The sequence below is a fragment of the Drosophila hydei genome, unplaced genomic scaffold (assembly GCF_003285905.1).
Source record: "Drosophila hydei strain 15085-1641.00,03,60 unplaced genomic scaffold, DhydRS2 tig00000172-arrow-pilon, whole genome shotgun sequence".
Taxonomy (NCBI): domain Eukaryota; kingdom Metazoa; phylum Arthropoda; class Insecta; order Diptera; family Drosophilidae; genus Drosophila; species Drosophila hydei.
Window position 1 is genome coordinate 1,196,885 of NW_022045682.1, and position 16,785 is coordinate 1,213,669.

Genomic DNA, 16,785 nt, shown 5'->3' on the forward strand with positions numbered 1-16,785 from the left:
GCACACTGTTAGTTAACAGTTGAATAAACAGCTAACAACTTTCATGAGTGTAGAAGGTTGCTTTTAATGCTTACAGCTGTTAATGGAAAGGTGTCAAATTGGAGTTGATTATAGTTCGGGTACTGCGCTACAATTGGAAAGGTCCTATAAGATTTGTTATTATTTAAAAGAGATACGAAACAATTGCTCTTTAAAAACAATATAAATTGTTGAATTGAAGCTTGGCTTGAATTCAAAAATATTTGCAAGTCATTTTTCAAGTTGCCTTCGTCATTGAACAAAGGTTTAAAAGTTTATTGTTTGCCCAAAAACTCGTAATCTCAACGAATACAACTTTCGTTTTTGCTTTAAACATATATTTACATACATAAATTATAATTTTATGGAATTTTTGTTGTTTTTTGTCGAGTCTTTATTAATGTTGATTTCTTTGCTTTCTTTACAGTTGAGTTGTTTCTCAAGGTCTTTCAGAGACATATAAAAATAAGAGGAAGAGAAAGAGGCAAGCTACAAACTGGTTATTTGGGGGGCTATGAGCTGGAAACGGGCAGCAACTGGACTGGAGAGTATCGGAGAGGATGCCACAAGAGGGGCAACTAGTTAAGCAAAACCAACAAAAGCAGCAGCCGCTTGACTCTGCGTAGCATGAGAAAGAGACAGAAAGATAGAGAGAGACAGCGACTGCTACACAAATGTGCCAAAACAACAACATCAACAGCAGCAGCAAAAACAATTTAAAAGCAATTTAGAAGTGCAGCTCATGTTAAACTAAAAGTCTGATAAGAAAAGTTCTATACTGTTAACACTTACGACCAACAGCAGCAACAACAACAACATTAACATATCCTAAACGCTCAACTTAACAGCACGTTAACATGAGTGACCATTGCATGACAGTTTAAAGCAGATTGCTGCAACAAGTTAACATGACCGAGTAATGAGCAACGCCCAAACAGACAAAAGCTGATTGCTGCCATACCGAACGACTGACAGCAAAGAAATCAAATTGGTCTTGCAATATAACAATTTTACAGTTAATAGGAGCCAAACTAACAGTTTGACAAGCACACATACATATATAGAGTTAACATGACGCTGCAAACTTTCACACGCAAAATGCGCGGACGCATGCGATCAAACACCTGTCGCATTGTCCTGCTCACCTCATTGGTTTGGGTTATATTTGATTTTGTGCTCATTGCCCGTTACTCGGATTGCATTGGTAAAGATGGCTGGCGTTGCAGGCGAGCCGGCGAATACGATGTTGAAGTGAGTTATTTTTATACAGAAACTGTTATAAACTGTTACATATCTCTGTATATCCCTTTCCAGCTACCCAACGCTGAGCGTTTGGTGGACGACAATCAGCTCGTTAATGATAATGAAATTAATACCGAAAAGTCCTTGGATGGCGAGGATAACGGTGGAGGTCCGGCACCCATTATGGGCCAGGGCTTTGTCACTGGTGGCATTTCGATGACCTATCGCAGTGTGGCCTTAAAGAAATGGTTCCAAGCGCCCACAGTACGAGAGTCGCGGGGTAAACCCGGAGAAATGGGCAAACCCGTTAAAATAGGAGCTGATATGAAGGATATCATGAAGGAGAAGTTCAAGGAGAATCAATTCAATCTATTGGCCAGCGATATGATCTCGCTGAATCGCTCCTTAACAGATGTGCGGCACGAGAAGTAAGTGCGAAAATGAAAGAATACCCTGTAGATATAAAAAATGGTGAAGCGGGGTATATCAGCTAATATGCAAATATATGTGACAGTGACAGAAGGTGGTTCCATAGCCAAGGCGGGTATCTCCAAGTTGGTCAGCTAAGCTTGTTATCTTACTCAATATCATGAGCACTATTATATTAATCATTATCATTATCCTTTTTCTAGCTGCCGACATAAACATTATCCTTCAAAGCTGCCTACTACTTCAATAGTTATTGTCTTCCATAATGAGGCGTGGACCACGCTGCTGCGCACTGTTTGGAGTGTTATTAATCGATCACCGCGCTCTTTACTAAAAGAGATCATACTGGTCGACGATGCCAGTGAGAGAGGTAAATACAGCTATTAATACTAACAAGCAATAATACACATATGCATACCTATAAGGCAGCTAGAGCAACCCTTTTTCACCCCAGCACTTGAATTTTATATTTGCTTGGCTGACTCTCATGAACAACTCTCAACGAACAACGGGACCTGAGAGCCACAGGGACTTGTGTGAGCGAGGCAGTTGGTTGCTTTGTGTTATTTAGTCCCGCTGCATTGCTTACTCTATTTTACTTGCTCTCACAAATGTGCATATGCATAAGCAGCAATTGTTCCCTTTCGGCTGAGAAGTATCCCAAAAGAGTCAAACAGTTTGCAACATTCATATACTATGTTCATTTTATGCTGGACTATTTTTAGATAGAGTATGTAAGAGCTGATGCGTTTGTGAAAAATAACTGCTTCAAGTATGCACACACACTTGCGTCTGTTTGTACATGCATGAGCAATACAAGCACATTATTGCTTATGCATGATGTAATGCTTTTAAGTATTCTGTCCGTCTCACTTGCACTCCCTCTTTGTGTATTTGAAATTAAAAACGAACCTGTTGCATTGAGTTTATTGTAGATATCCAATTTTTATGCTGAATATTCCCTATAATCAAAGCTATTTGTTTACTTTACCATTCTAGACTTCCTTGGCAAAAAGCTGGAGGACTATGTGGCCAAATTACCTGTACGTACATTTGTTCTGCGTACGGAGAAACGTTCGGGCCTGATACGCGCGCGTCTCCTTGGCGCTGAGCATGTCACAGGTGAGGTGATCACGTTCCTGGACGCCCATTGTGAATGCACTGAAGGCTGGCTGGAGCCTCTGCTTGCACGCATCGTGCAGAATCGTCGCACTGTCGTCTGCCCAATCATCGATGTCATCTCGGACGAGACTTTTGAATACATAACCGCATCCGATTCGACGTGGGGCGGCTTCAACTGGAAGCTCAACTTTAGATGGTGCGTGTCAACAGAACTTTGTCAACTTTTACACCTATTTCTAAGTGAATTTCTATTACCTGAATAGGTATCGTGTGCCGCAGCGTGAGATGGCGAGGCGGAATAACGATCGCACAGCTCCATTGCGTACGCCAACAATGGCTGGCGGATTGTTCTCGATTGACAAGGATTACTTTTATGAAATTGGCTCCTACGACGAGGGCATGGACATCTGGGGTGGCGAAAATTTGGAAATGTCGTTCCGAGTAAGGCCAATGTCAATGAAACATTTTCCTTCTATCGTTTTTCTATTCGTTCTTTCAGCTACCAAGCCAAGCCGCAAAAAAAGTGTTGCCCATTTGCCTACATTTATCATCTAATATTTATAATAATAATAACTATTGTTATTATTATTATTGTTTATCATTATTCATTTCTCCTGCGCCTGATTTGAGTCAGATTTTAATTTTTAAATTTTTGTTTTGTTTTTTTTTAAATTATTTTTTTAAATTAAAAATCGAATCACAAACAAACAAACAACGAAACACTCAAAATAAAAAAATGAAATTCTGTGACAATTCTTTAGATATGGCAATGCGGTGGCATTTTAGAAATTATACCCTGCTCGCATGTGGGTCACGTGTTCCGTGACAAATCGCCGTACACCTTCCCGGGAGGCGTGGCCAAAATTGTGCTGCATAATGCGGCGCGGGTGGCCGAGGTATGGCTGGACGAGTGGCGTGATTTCTATTATGCAATGAGCACAGGTTCGCTAAAAAACAAAATACAACAAAAATACCGAAAAATACCAACAAATGAATACATTGACAACAAACAGCAACAAGTAACACTCACACAACATTCAATTCAAATTAAAACAATAACAACAACTTAACTCTTGCATAGATATATCTTAATGTGCATCTAACACTTGAACTTGTTATATTTTAATTGGCTCTCACCTGTTACTAAACAAAATACCAAAAAAACCAAAAACAAAATTAACCTTTGAGCAAATAGCTAGCCTCGGCTTGCCGCAGCTCAAATACTCTTGCAGATGTATAGACATGACTTTATTCACGTATTTCTTGTCTATGACTAATCAACAATTAGCAATGATTAACAGGTAGACTGCACAGGTAGTTCAATCAATCGTCTTTGCCTTGCTACTCAAGCCAAGCTGTAACCATTCGAGAGTTATTGAATTTAGATGTATAAATAGTACTTCTCATAATATATAAGATATGCAAGATTGGCTCCATTATGTGTGTCTTAACATACTTAAAAATTTTTAATTTCAATTTAATTTTTTCTTGAAAAAATGTGAAATTGTTGAAACTAAGTCAATTTTGCATCTACATTGTATAGTGTATAGATTACAGCGTCTATATTAGTGCTAAGTATTATTTATGCTAATTATTTGAACAGTATTTTTAGTGTCACAATTGGTAGTATATGCGCTCTACAGCTTGCTTCCATACCATGTCTAACATTTGATTAAAATTATTTATTTTTAATTTTGTAAATTGTTAAAAAAGTTTACAAACTTATTTTAAAGTCTTAAAAATCAAAGATTTCAACTTTAAAAATACTAAAAAATACTAAAATACTACTACCAGCCAAAGCAGTATAACAAGAGTTATTACTATTCAAAATCAACTCTATGAACAACTGCAAGAGTATTTGGAAAACCGTTTCCAAAACCAAAAACATACGAGCGCGCTACAATATACTAAAAAAATACTAAAACACAAACAACAAGAACAAACAATGCAAAAAAAAACACAAATCATAAACATTATTTTGAGCATAATTAACAAAACATTTGAATAATATATCGAAATATATATACACATAACTATATATATATATAACTAGCTAACTATATATACTACATGCATATTATGTAATGTATCGTAACACCAGAAGATATTGTAATACTAAAAAAGAAAGCTAATGCCTTTGTCGTCGCTTAACCAAAACACAGATCTGACATATATATTTTCATTGTTTAATACTCCAAATTAGTAATGGATAAATATATATTTAATTTCCATTTAATTTTCTTCTGTTTTCTTCTAAATGTTTGTCGAAACGAGACGCCAAGGGCAACAGCCAAGCGCGAACCTTTTGTTATTAACTAAAAACTAACCAAAAAGCAACAAAACAATACAGAAAATTTTTGATAATAATACAAATAATACATTGCTCATAACACTCATCCAATACTGAGTACTACTTTTCTTTAACTTAAGCTAAACTAAACTTAATTTTGATATTTAGGTATTTTTTACACGAATTGGTATTTAATTTTTAGTGCTTAGTTTTTATCCCTAAGTTTCTTAGTAATATATAATTTATTGCTTTTTTATATACATTTATTCGTTACATTTTTGTAGGCGTCTCTGTCTCCCTCTCTCTCGTTGTGGGCTAGATTGTTGGACACACTTTTCTTTGTTAGTTGAGACAAGGCACTCGTTGCTTTACAGCTGCTCGTTGGGAGTCTGACTCTGAAGAGTGACTCGCTAACCATAAGACAGTGTTACTCTAGAAACTCGTTATTTACTGTAAGCTACTCGCTATAAGTAATCATTACTTGTCTATTAAAGCTACTCGTTACAGATACTCGTTACATGTCTATTACAGCTACTCTATAGATACTCGTTACATGTCTATTACAGCTACTCGTTATAGATACTCGTTACTTGTCTATTACAGCTACTCGATATGAGTCTTTGCTTATTACAGCTGTAACGAGTAGATAATCGTTGCTTACTCTATCTTTTACAGCTGCCACTTATAAGTACTCGTTACTCGTTACTCGTTACGCATTCTTCAATCCTAATTACTCGTTTCTATGATAGCTTTCTAACTCTTATTTATTAGTTACTCGTTATGAGTTCTTGAGTCGTTTGTTACTCACTGACAACTACTCGTTATAAAACTCTAACGATCTAATTGTTTATCTAATTATGATGACTTCTTTGTTTATCATCTACAGCTATTGCCCAATGTAATGTCTCGTTACATTTGCCAGCTAGCTAAGTACTCGACTTGGCTTATTTATGACTTATTTCGAGTAACGAATGTGTACTAAGAAGTCGTCGATGATATAACGAATAGTATTATAGACAAAACACTCAATTTTATATGCTCCAAAAACTTTAATGAAGCTCGTTGAAGTCCTTAATATAGTTGTTAAGCTAGCTTTACCCAACTGCTTACCCATCCCTATCTCTCTCTCTCTCTCTCTTACTGTTGAACTCCCCCTTGCAGCTCCTAGGTACAGCTCCAACTCTGAGGTCAATACTTGCGCTTGGCTATATGCAGACTTTACAGCGATCCGCCCAACTCTATATATGAATATATATGTGTACAACTCTATCTCTCTCTCTCTCTCACTCTCTCCCTCTCTCCCTCTCTTTCTTTTCCTTAACCCAATTTTTATGTTAACTTCGCTCGACTAACTCAACTCTGACTGATAATGCTGCCCTGTATCCAGGTTTGGATGTGCGGCGGCTTGCTTGAGATAGCGCCCTGTTCCCGCGTCGGCCATGTCTTTCGAAAATCAACCCCATATACCTTCCCGGGCGGTACGACGGAGATTGTTAATCATAACAATGCGCGTCTGGTTGAGGTTTGGCTGGACGACTGGAAAGAGTTCTACTACAGTTTTTATCCAGGTTAACGAACAACAACAAAATCAAAACCAAATACAACTCTCGCTGAATGCATCTTCACTCTATCTGTCTCTCTCTCACATGCTTTTCTGCCTCACTCTCTCTCTCTCTCTGTCTCTCTTTTCTATATATATATATAGCCTAATATGTTTCGAATATACATCTATATATATGTATTTTTATTGAGCAAGCAGCACGCTCTGCATTATGCAATTGTCTGTCTTATATACTACACACATATATATATTATATAATTTACTTATATTCAATTATTCATATATATATTATATATATGATATATGGCATGGCCAAGTATTAAACAAAACCCCACCCATCACCCACAACCCCTTAAAAAGCTCACCCTCTATAATTCTTTAATTGTTTTCGTTTTAATACTCGTTCACGAAGTGAGCAGAGTATATTTGTTGGGTGTAATGCTCATCCGTCCGTCTATCCGTCCGAATGACTGCAAAGCACTTAAAGACTTTCAATTTGGAATATATCCTTATCTCACCCGATGTGCCCCACTGGAGGCATGATAAGTCGGGTAATGCCCAGATATATCTACTACGGAAAAATATACCTTCCTTATTGATGTGTCAAAAATGTTATAGATATGCCGCTTGGGGGCGTGGCTAATCGAATCAAAAAACTATAGACTCCAAAGATTCCGAATCAGGGCACATCTGGAAATATGAATTGTGAACGAGTATTAGGCAGTCGGGCACGACCGACTACAACATTCTTACCTGTTTTTGTATGAGTCCATTGTTTTTCTTGACTTTTCCTCTTTATGTCTACTTTGTCCCACTTCTCGAACACTCCTGAAGTTTCCGTTATGTCTATATAGTTTTCTATATTTCCGTTTGTATATTGTTTTGTCCAAAAAAAAAACTAGATATGATAATACCACCCACACGACGCTTGTTTTATGTCCCGCCCTCGCTCTCCAACACTCATGCATTTCAGCTCGTATTTTCTATTTGATTAAGGGTATTCCGTGAATTTTTTAAATTTCAATTTGTTGCACCTGAATACCCCTTATGTTGTTAGCCTTAAGCAATATATTCTGCGTAGCTTTATTGTACATATAAATATATATATATATATATATTGTTGCATGCTCTGTATATATTTATTAACCAAATATGTATATTGTTGCACAGTTTTGGCTCTGCTTAAAGCTTTTAAAAAGCTCTGCATACTCTCCTTTGCTTGCCTTTGTTGAATCATGCTTAGTTTGTATATATCTCTTAACCAACACGATTGTAGCTTCAAACTGAAAAAACACCCACACGCACACTAACATAGATGTTTTACAGTTATTCTCCTGAAAGCTTACTAAGAAAGTCCCTTTTTCTCTGTCTCGCTCTCTCTTTCTCTCTCTCTGTTTACTCTTTTACATCCCATTTGGAACTTTAGGCGCTCGCAAAGCTTCAGCTGGAGATGTTAGCGATCGTAAGTCTTTGCGTGATCGCTTGCAATGCAAAAGCTTCCGTTGGTATCTGGAGAACGTTTATCCGGAAAGCTTAATGCCACTGGATTACTACTATCTGGGCGAGGTAAGACTGCCTGAATGACTATCACACTGTACTACAGCTCAGAGAAAAGCTAGCTAACTTTTCTAGTGTATTGTTAGACCTATAAAAGAGATCGATATTCGTTGGGAATACCCTGAGTAGACAACCCTTTTTCAATAGAGAATACCCTTACTAAAGTGAATCAAAATTTGTTCAGGTAGACAAAATATTTTAAATGCAAATAATACACAATGAGCCGTAGCACAGTGTAGTTGTATGAATTTACCTAGGGAATACCCTTATTAATATATACATATCCGAATACCCGGTAGATACGCAATGCAGAGACCGAGACCTGCCTGGACACCATGGGCCGCAAGTACAATGAGAAGGTGGGCAGCAGCTATTGCCACGGCCTTGGCGGCAATCAAGTGTTTGCCTACACGAAACGGCAGCAGATAATGTCCGATGATCTGTGCCTGGATGCTGCCAGCTCCAATGGGCCCGTCAATATGGTGCGCTGCCACAACATGGGCGGCAACCAGGAATGGGTATACGATGCGGAGGTGAGTAGTGAGAAGGTACAAATCGATAGATAGATATTGAATGGGATCTATATTGCAGGAGAAGTGGATAAGGCATACGAATACGGGCCAGTGTTTGCAGCGTGCCACGCGAGACGATGCAAGTACGCCGCTGCTGCGGCCCTGCAACTATGCCAAGGGACAGCAGTGGCTGATGGAGTCCAAGTTCAAGTGGCAGGCGCACTAGCTAATAGCTAGAAGGATAACTACGAACTACAACTAGAAACTAAACTGAAGAACTTCCATTTTGTGTTTAAAAATATGTTAACTAAGTTGCCAGTAGAAGGAGTAGTAGAGAAGTAGTAACAGGAGCAGGAGCAGGAGCAGGAGCAGATGTAGGAGCAGGACATGCATAAGGAGCAGGAGCAAGAATTTCCAGCATTTTTTCTGTGTGTGTTTTTTAAACTAAGTTAATAGTTATTTCTGTTGAGTGTGTGCGTGCCGAATGTCTTCCCAATTAACGTGTATGCGTGCGTGCGTGTATATATATATATACATATATAAATATATATATATAAAGCATAGATTTGTAGTATATATATATACCAATATTTATATATATATATGCATATATATGTATTTAATTAGCCCCGACCAAGTACCAATAAATTGGCATTTAAATGACATTGTGCTTCACAAAACAAAAGCAAAAGAAAAATAATAATAATATTTAAAAACAAGTAAGATTGTAGCAGTCGGGCGTCACCGACTGCATAATACTCGTTCGCGTTCTAAAAAATTGTTTTTGATAAGTCTGCAAAAGGAAGTCTGTGTGCCCCCAATATATATACAGATATAGTTTTGGGTTTGGCTTGTCTATACGATAGTATATATTCCAACAACTTAATAACATTCGAATAGATTTAGAAGGCAAGGCTACCCATTGACTATATACCAGTCGAAGGGACAGCCAAACTTATATTGCCTAAAACCAATATAATCTTTTCGGTTCGTGAGCGATTATAAACAATAATTATGTGTCATAGCAGCAAAATCGAAATCATGTTAAGCTATATGCAATATATATGTATATTGATATAAACATATATATTTATATATATATATATATTTATATATATATATATATTTATATATATATATATATTTATATATATATATATATGTAGCATATGGTTGCCGAAGCAGCTCTCGCACATTCCCCTAGCTAATAAAAAAACTATCAAGCGTTGTGTTTTATAAATATATATAATATATTATCTATATTATAATATATATATTTATATTATTTAATATCTAAGTTAAACTTTTCGTGTTCTGTTTTGAATTTTCTTTCGCTTTGTACCAAATGAAAAACTTTGTTAAAAATCACAACAAATTGCGCTGCATATCATAAATTAACAAAAATAAAAAAGCTTCTCAAATCCAAATCATAATCATAAAGACAAAAACAAAAACTTAAAAAATAAATTAAATGCACGCATATCATAAAAAACAGTGTAAAAAAGTATTTAGTTAAGACATATATCAGATATATAAATGTATATGAAATACATATATAAATATATATAAACTAATGTACAGAGTAGCTATAAAAATATACATTTAAAAGAACTATTTATATATATATATATATATATATATATATATATATATAATTGTGTGTGTAAAGTAAATAAAAAATGAATTGTACTATAAAAATATTTCTATAAGTTCGAATTTAGAGTTTTTAGACTTAGTCGAAAGTAAATAAGAAAGAAAAAGGAAAACACCAACAGCTCTTAAAATAAATTACAAAACTTTAAGGTAAACAAATTTAACAACAAATTGTGCTCAAATTTTATGCTATTTTCGCTGTTGTGTAAATATTTAATCAAGTATTCCAAAACTATAAAAAAAACCTGATTAAAAAATTATCGAAGAAAATATAAGTGAATAAAAATTTATCCACCCACACACACACATATATATACATATATACAAATCTATAAAAGCCAAGTAAAACTTTTTAGCTAAATTAATTTTTTAACAAACAAAAAATAGAGTATATATATGTATATATATATATATATATATATATATATATATACGTTTAACTGGTGACGGTGCAATTTTAATTTTAGCATAAACAAGATTCAATCAAGTTGCAACAGGCTGGCCAGCATCCTCCACAATCTCCTATTTAGTTTAGCTAAATATATATATATATATTATTTGTAATTTGTTTATAAATTGTGAAATCTCCCAACAACTATATAGCAAGCCACCAAGTTGTAAGATGTAATTTTTTTGTTTAATTAGAAACTTTTTAAATTTTATAAATAAAAATGAGAAGAAAAAAAAAAAACAAAATAAAAAATTCATCAAAATGAATTTAAATTGTTTTTTTTTTTTGGTGTTCCGAAACTTTCAACACTGAAAATGAATTGAACGAACTTCGCTTTATATATGAAAAACCTATAAATCATCGATATACGAGATATATCTCAATAAGTCTTATATTCTTATGCAACAGTAGTACGAAATTAGCTCCTAAATACAAAAAGCTTTCATTTGGTATTCATATATTTATCATGAAACCGATTTTAGCAAGCTACAAATATATCGCATAAAACATCGCTAAGTTGAGCATCTCTATCGAAACGTATGCGTTACGAGTGCCAATAAGGATTTAGCGTATAAGTACGCGTACGCGGATTACCGTTACAATCTGAGGAATTTATAACTACAGGAAATATATAAATGTTAGACTAGCATATACTCTATAAATCAAGTCAAAACATTTAAAATTTATGAATGAGCAAATTTGGATATAAAATATAAATATAGCAACGAAAGCCCCATGTGCTGGATTGGAACATACCCTGTGCGTGGGTCTCAGATGTACCCATCAATATATTCTTAGGTTTCTCGTTTAGTTCATAAAGCGTTCAGGATATATATATTCATATATAAACGACTAGAATCAACCCTACACTATAGCCGTTTACGATTCCAATGCTGTAAGATATTCTAATTACAGTGGATAAACTCTTATATTAAGATATCAGTTACCAAATTTGGTAACAGACAAAAATAGACCGATCAGGAATATATATATATTGCCATATATATTCCCACATACAGCCTCAAACTACGCAACGACCACTTTCACAATTTTAGCGCAGGGTATAATGAAAACACTTTTTTTCTTACTGTGCGAAAGTAAAAACAATTTTTTTATTCGTATTTTTTTTTTTCTTCACTTTATGCTTTTACAGAAGAAAAGCACGAACTTTTCTTTCAACCGGCGCGGCGCAAACCATAGAAAAATTGCGTTCTGTCTATAAAACTACGGGAACTTTTAAACGTAACGGAGCATTAGGTTTTGTGTTTTTACTGTTCCTTCGTCTCACGCAGACGACGCACGGCGGAGCGCACAGAGGCGGCAGCGGTCGTGGAGTAAACCCAGGCACCGCCGGCAACGGTGCGCTTGCAACGCTTGCACGACCAGATGCCTACGACAGAGCGCTTCATGGAATCCTAGAAAAAGAATGAGTTTAAGTTTCTAAACTCGAACATCGAATTCGAATTTATGCATGCTTACCTTGCCGCAGAAAGAGCAGGTATATTTGCTGTGCTGCGTGATTTCCATCTTCTTGACCATCTTACGCAGCGAGGCACCATAACGGGTACCATATTTACCAACGATTCCAACCTTCTTGGTGCGCTTGGCCTGATTAGAAAATAAGAACACAGATTTAGTGTAAATTCAAGCGATACAAAAATTTTAAGCACTTTAGCGTACAAATTACATTGCCAACTAATGCCACATTGTTTGTTTAATCATTCAACAGTCATTTAAGTTAACAAAAAACAACGATTGCCTGTATATTTAACGATTTTTGTTAATTCGTACCATTTTTAAGTTGTTGATTTGTCAAAAAATTCAACAGGAAAGAGACGGCCTGTCAATGCCATAGCGTGAAGTGGGTTGCGATTGCTTGCAATAGGCAGACAAAAGCTAAACACTGTGAAATACGCAAAGGCGGCAAATATCTGTGTATTTAAAAAAGTAAACAAATGAGTGACAAAAAAAAAAGAAAATATCATTAAAATAAACAAATAAAATATTATTAAGTTATATGATATGTCAAAATTGTTGAATAAATTAAAAGTGCAGTGTTTTCGTTGATAAAAACAGAGCTTACTTCGCATTCGCCATTCACACGATTACGTGTTTTTTCGTCAGCTGTTTGCTGCAAAATGCGTTTGTTGTTACCTTGCCAGTGCTGTCCAATGTGCGACGGTTGTGATAAAAAAAAAAGATAGAAAACCAAACGAAACGAATTTACATTCGATAGGCATTATAATATTAGTGCGCATTTGGAAAGCAACGAACAGCAATAGCTAGACCGACAGAAACAGCAACAAAACGGCCGTCAACATTTTGTTACGTTACAATCGCTCGCTCCTCAAGAGAAACATGCACAGCTGTACGCTCCTGCAGGATGTTTCCAACTATCAGCCCGATACGCTGGACCTCAATACAGATGCCAAGGCAGCGGCCTATTGGTTTCCATGCTTCCGCGAATTGGTTAACAAATTCGCCAAACAGGCAGCAAACAGTCAGTTGGATGACCCCAGTGCCGAGCAGCGTGCAGCGCAATTCCAGGCCGCATATCTGCACCAGCTGGAGGAGCATCAGAGCAACATAGCCAACAATCGGGGCAAAGTGGTGCTCGGTACTAGCGAATTGCTCAAGCTAAATGAAACAATGCTGAGACGTTATGGCTTCACGGACCCTTGGCTGCGGCAAAAGCAGCAGGAGAATGCCGCGGCCAAGGCAAGGCTGAAGCAGCGTCTACAGGAGATCGACGACATTGCCAATGAGGATGCGCGCTGGACGGAGCTGGTGCGCGGTGTTCTAGCAGGCAATATGTTCGACTGGGGCGCCCAGGCCATTGCCAGCATATTGGAGCAAGATAGCAATTTTGGACTGCATGCGGCGCTGGAGCGTATCGAGCAGCGTCCCTGGCTGCTGGATAATCTGGATGCCTGGCTGCAGCGCCTGCACCTGAGTCCGGCACACAAGTGCGCGGTGATCTTTGTGGACAACAGTGGGGTAGATGTGGTGCTCGGTGTGCTGCCGTTCGTACGCGAACTGCTGCGACGTGGCACCAAGGTGCTGCTCTGTGCCAATAGCGAGCCATCGCTGAATGATGTTACCAGTCGGGAGCTGAGCGCACTGCTGGATGATTGTGCCTGCCAGTGCGACGTCTTGAACAGCGCCTGGCGTTCGGGCCGCTTGCTAGTGTACGCCAATGGGCAGAGCGGACCCTGCTTGGATATGCGCACACTGCCCCGGGAGCTGTGCGACGCCATAGCTGCCAATGAGACTGATCTACTTGTTATCGAGGGCATGGGCAGAGCGCTGCATACCAATCTGAATGCCCAATTCGCTTGCGAAACCCTCAAGCTGGCCGTGGTCAAGAATCGTTGGCTGGCCAAGTATCTGGGCGGCGACAAGATGTTTGCGGTCATCTGCAAGTACGAGCACAGCTAGTGTTCGGCTAGGGGATTATCCTTTACTGTTATACTCTGCATTGTTTTTTATTTACAAATTATTGTTATTGCTTAAACCGGAAGTCCAAAAATGAGAAACAAACAAAGACATGAGAAAATTATGAGATTCAGACTTGTGTGGTTTGTCGCTTGAATTAAAGACTGCTTAGAGAGAACGTGTCCTTTAGAGCAAGGACCTCCAAGAGAGCGAAGCTGTAAGCCTAATGCAAAGGGCACTTAATAAAACAGAGCTGTAAAACTTAATCATTTTTTATAGTAATTACTACAAAATTGTAAAATTTGTTTATATTTTGTAATTACTTAAGAACTTGTATTTCTAATTTTTGCTAAACTTTATTTTTCGGCTTTGTTTAATTACTTAAAATCTTTCAAAAATTAATTTATTCTTTTGAATTTGACATTGAATTTCTTGTGTGGCATTTTTTGTAATACTTAAAACTGTAAATATAATTTTTTAAAAATTATATAAATTAAACTTCATTTCTGGTTCTGTTGAATACCTTAAATTGTGAAAATAATTTTTAAAAATTATATAAAAAACATGTTTCTATTTAGTTTTTATTGTATTTCTTTTGTGACAGTTTTTTAAATATTTTATATTGTTCATATACATTTTTAAATTATACAAATATAAATTTATTAATTTAGATTGAATTTCTTTTGTGTGAAATACTAAAAATTGCTTTAAATATTTTCTGACAAATTTCGTATAAAATTAACTTATTTCTTGCTAATTTTTACTACTAATTTTTTTTTAATATTTTATGTTTGAAATATTCCTAATTTCTATTTTTTTAGTTATTTAATTTACAGTTCTGTTTTTCAAGTCAGCATAGATCATTCGCTTGAGGGACTTGAATGTTAACCTCAGCACTACACACATTCACACACCACACCACACACACTTTTTTTAATTATTAAAAGTAAAAATAACAATGCCTTTTGTTTGTCAAGCTCCGTAGCTCCCATTAAGTTTTTTATCGGTCATATGGCTATAAATTAGCCAGCTGATAAGGTAGCACCACCACCACCACCAACAACAACAACAACAACAACAACACAAAGCCACCAGCAACAAGAGTGGTTGATGGTGGCGGATTAAAGCACGACGATAAGACACGAAGCTAGCGAAACAAAATGATTTTATTTTCGAGCAGCTAATTGTTTGTATGGAACGTGATAAAATGTTTATATGAATGCCATTAAAACGATTGTAATTAGCATATTATATGTCACTTTTGTCTGTACATTTTATTCTCTTGTCTAACGATAAGGTTTTTTTGTATTCCGATAATTGTGTCAACTGATAAGCCTTATCGAGATGCTGCATGCCTGGCCAGACTTTGCTTTATGGGTTAAGCAAGAGTTGATGTTTAAATCATTTGTCTTTTTATATTTTAATTATTTCTAAGTTCGCTATATTTTTTAATATGTTTTAAGCTAGATATTTTCTTTTCTCTTTGCCAAGAAATTTGGACTGTTTTTAATGTTTAAAAATTTAAAAAAGTTTATTTTGCCTTTTTAATTTTGTTTTATTATATATGCTACTTTTATTAATTTTTGAAAACCTTAAGTATTTATTATTTAATTATTTTTCTTAACATAAACATTTCTTAGTTTGGGTTTAGATTCCATTATTATCTATTATCAGTTTTTTATTTAATTAATTTTTTAAGTTTTAAAATAAAAATGAAATATCTTATTAAAATTGTTTATAAACATTTATTTTTATTTTTTATGTAAAATATTATTAGGTATATGAATTATAATAGGTATATTAATTAACTTTTTTCTTTTTATTTTAATTAATTTTTTCATTTAATTTTGTAAGTCTATTTTAATTATTTTTATTAAATTTGTTTTATGCCTTTTTCTTACTTGGAAAAACTTTTGTTTGTTGTGCAACTGTCATTTCTATATGATTAATGAGAAACTATAAAACTCATTTGTTGAGTCTTGCATGAAGCTCGGATAAGATAATAAGCAAATTCATCAGACAGGGGGTAAAAAATGATTAGTTAAGATAATGTTTACTATAAGATATCATTTAAAAAATATATAAACAACACATATATAAATATCTGAAATAATAAAAATATATTTGTATTTTAAAAAATTATATATAACATATTTAAGAAAATATATATAAAAATAAAATAAACATAAACATAAACAACAATTTTAAAATATATATAAGAAATATTTATTTATTTTCTTATCTACCATGGGAAAGTTAAGAAACTAATAAAATAAATAAAAAACATATAGTTATGAAGTATATAAGACAATAAATATGAATTCTATGATCTCTAAACCAAAAAAGTATACATTAAAGAATTCCAATTTTTTTTGCAGAAATAATCAAAAAATTGTTAGAAATTAAAAAACAAAAAAATAATAAAGTATTAATCATATTTAATATAAAATTATATAATTTGTATTCCTTTCAACTCACAGCTGGGCAACGCCGGGTAATTGCTGTCAGTCGCAAA

General features: G+C 35.2%; 3 protein-coding genes across 5 annotated transcripts; 2 read left to right on the forward strand and 1 right to left on the reverse strand.

Annotated features, from left to right (window-relative positions):
- The first annotated feature begins 684 nt into the window (after positions 1-684).
- LOC111599315 (polypeptide N-acetylgalactosaminyltransferase 5) lies at positions 685-9,296 on the forward strand. Of its 3 annotated transcripts, none has more exons than XM_023314926.2 (9): positions 686-1,269; positions 1,333-1,688; positions 1,893-2,059; positions 2,689-3,007; positions 3,075-3,252; positions 6,489-6,669; positions 8,089-8,228; positions 8,519-8,752; positions 8,811-9,296. In XM_023314926.2, exons 1-9 carry the CDS (start codon positions 1,090-1,092, stop codon positions 8,955-8,957), a joined length of 1,902 nt encoding a protein of 633 aa, XP_023170694.1. In that variant the 5' UTR covers positions 686-1,089; the 3' UTR covers positions 8,958-9,296. The 3 variants fall into 3 exon arrangements, with proteins under 3 accessions (XP_023170695.1, XP_023170694.1, XP_023170693.1); XM_023314925.2 differs by lacking the exon at positions 6,489-6,669 and adding an exon at positions 3,573-3,753 and having other exon boundaries at positions 687-1,269; positions 8,811-9,295; XM_023314927.2 differs by lacking the exons at positions 8,089-8,228; positions 8,519-8,752; positions 8,811-9,296 and adding an exon at positions 3,573-3,753 and having other exon boundaries at positions 685-1,269; positions 6,489-6,584.
- Positions 9,297-11,919: 2,623 nt separating this feature from the next.
- Positions 11,920-12,719, reverse strand: LOC111599303 (60S ribosomal protein L37a). Its single transcript, XM_023314913.2, has 3 exons — positions 12,627-12,719; positions 12,315-12,443; positions 11,920-12,250 (listed from the first exon to the last, which is right to left on the reverse strand). Exons 1-3 carry the CDS (start codon positions 12,627-12,629, stop codon positions 12,104-12,106), a joined length of 279 nt encoding a protein of 92 aa, XP_023170681.1. The 5' UTR covers positions 12,630-12,719; the 3' UTR covers positions 11,920-12,103.
- Positions 12,720-12,921: 202 nt separating this feature from the next.
- LOC111599302 (pantothenate kinase 4) lies at positions 12,922-14,545 on the forward strand. Its single transcript, XM_023314912.2, has one exon. It carries the CDS (start codon positions 13,194-13,196, stop codon positions 14,271-14,273), a length of 1,080 nt encoding a protein of 359 aa, XP_023170680.2. The 5' UTR covers positions 12,922-13,193; the 3' UTR covers positions 14,274-14,545.
- The last annotated feature ends 2,240 nt before the right edge of the window (positions 14,546-16,785 follow it).

Bases quoted from the DNA above. Each gene is read 5' to 3' on its own strand.
- LOC111599302 (XM_023314912.2), top strand. From the start codon at position 13,194: ATGCACAGCTGTACGCTCCTGCAGGATGTTTCCAACTATCAGCCCGAT.
- LOC111599315 (XM_023314926.2), top strand. From the start codon at position 1,090: ATGACGCTGCAAACTTTCACACGCAAAATGCGCGGACGCATGCGATCA. The intron at 1,689-1,892 runs GTAAGTGCGAAA...TCCTTTTTCTAG, and splicing joins ACAGATGTGCGGCACGAGAA to CTGCCGACATAAACATTATC. The intron at 8,753-8,810 runs GTGAGTAGTGAG...TCTATATTGCAG, and splicing joins AATGGGTATACGATGCGGAG to GAGAAGTGGATAAGGCATAC.
- LOC111599303 (XM_023314913.2), bottom strand. The intron at 12,251-12,314 runs GTAAGCATGCAT...TTCTTTTTCTAG, and splicing joins CCTGCTCTTTCTGCGGCAAG to GATTCCATGAAGCGCTCTGT.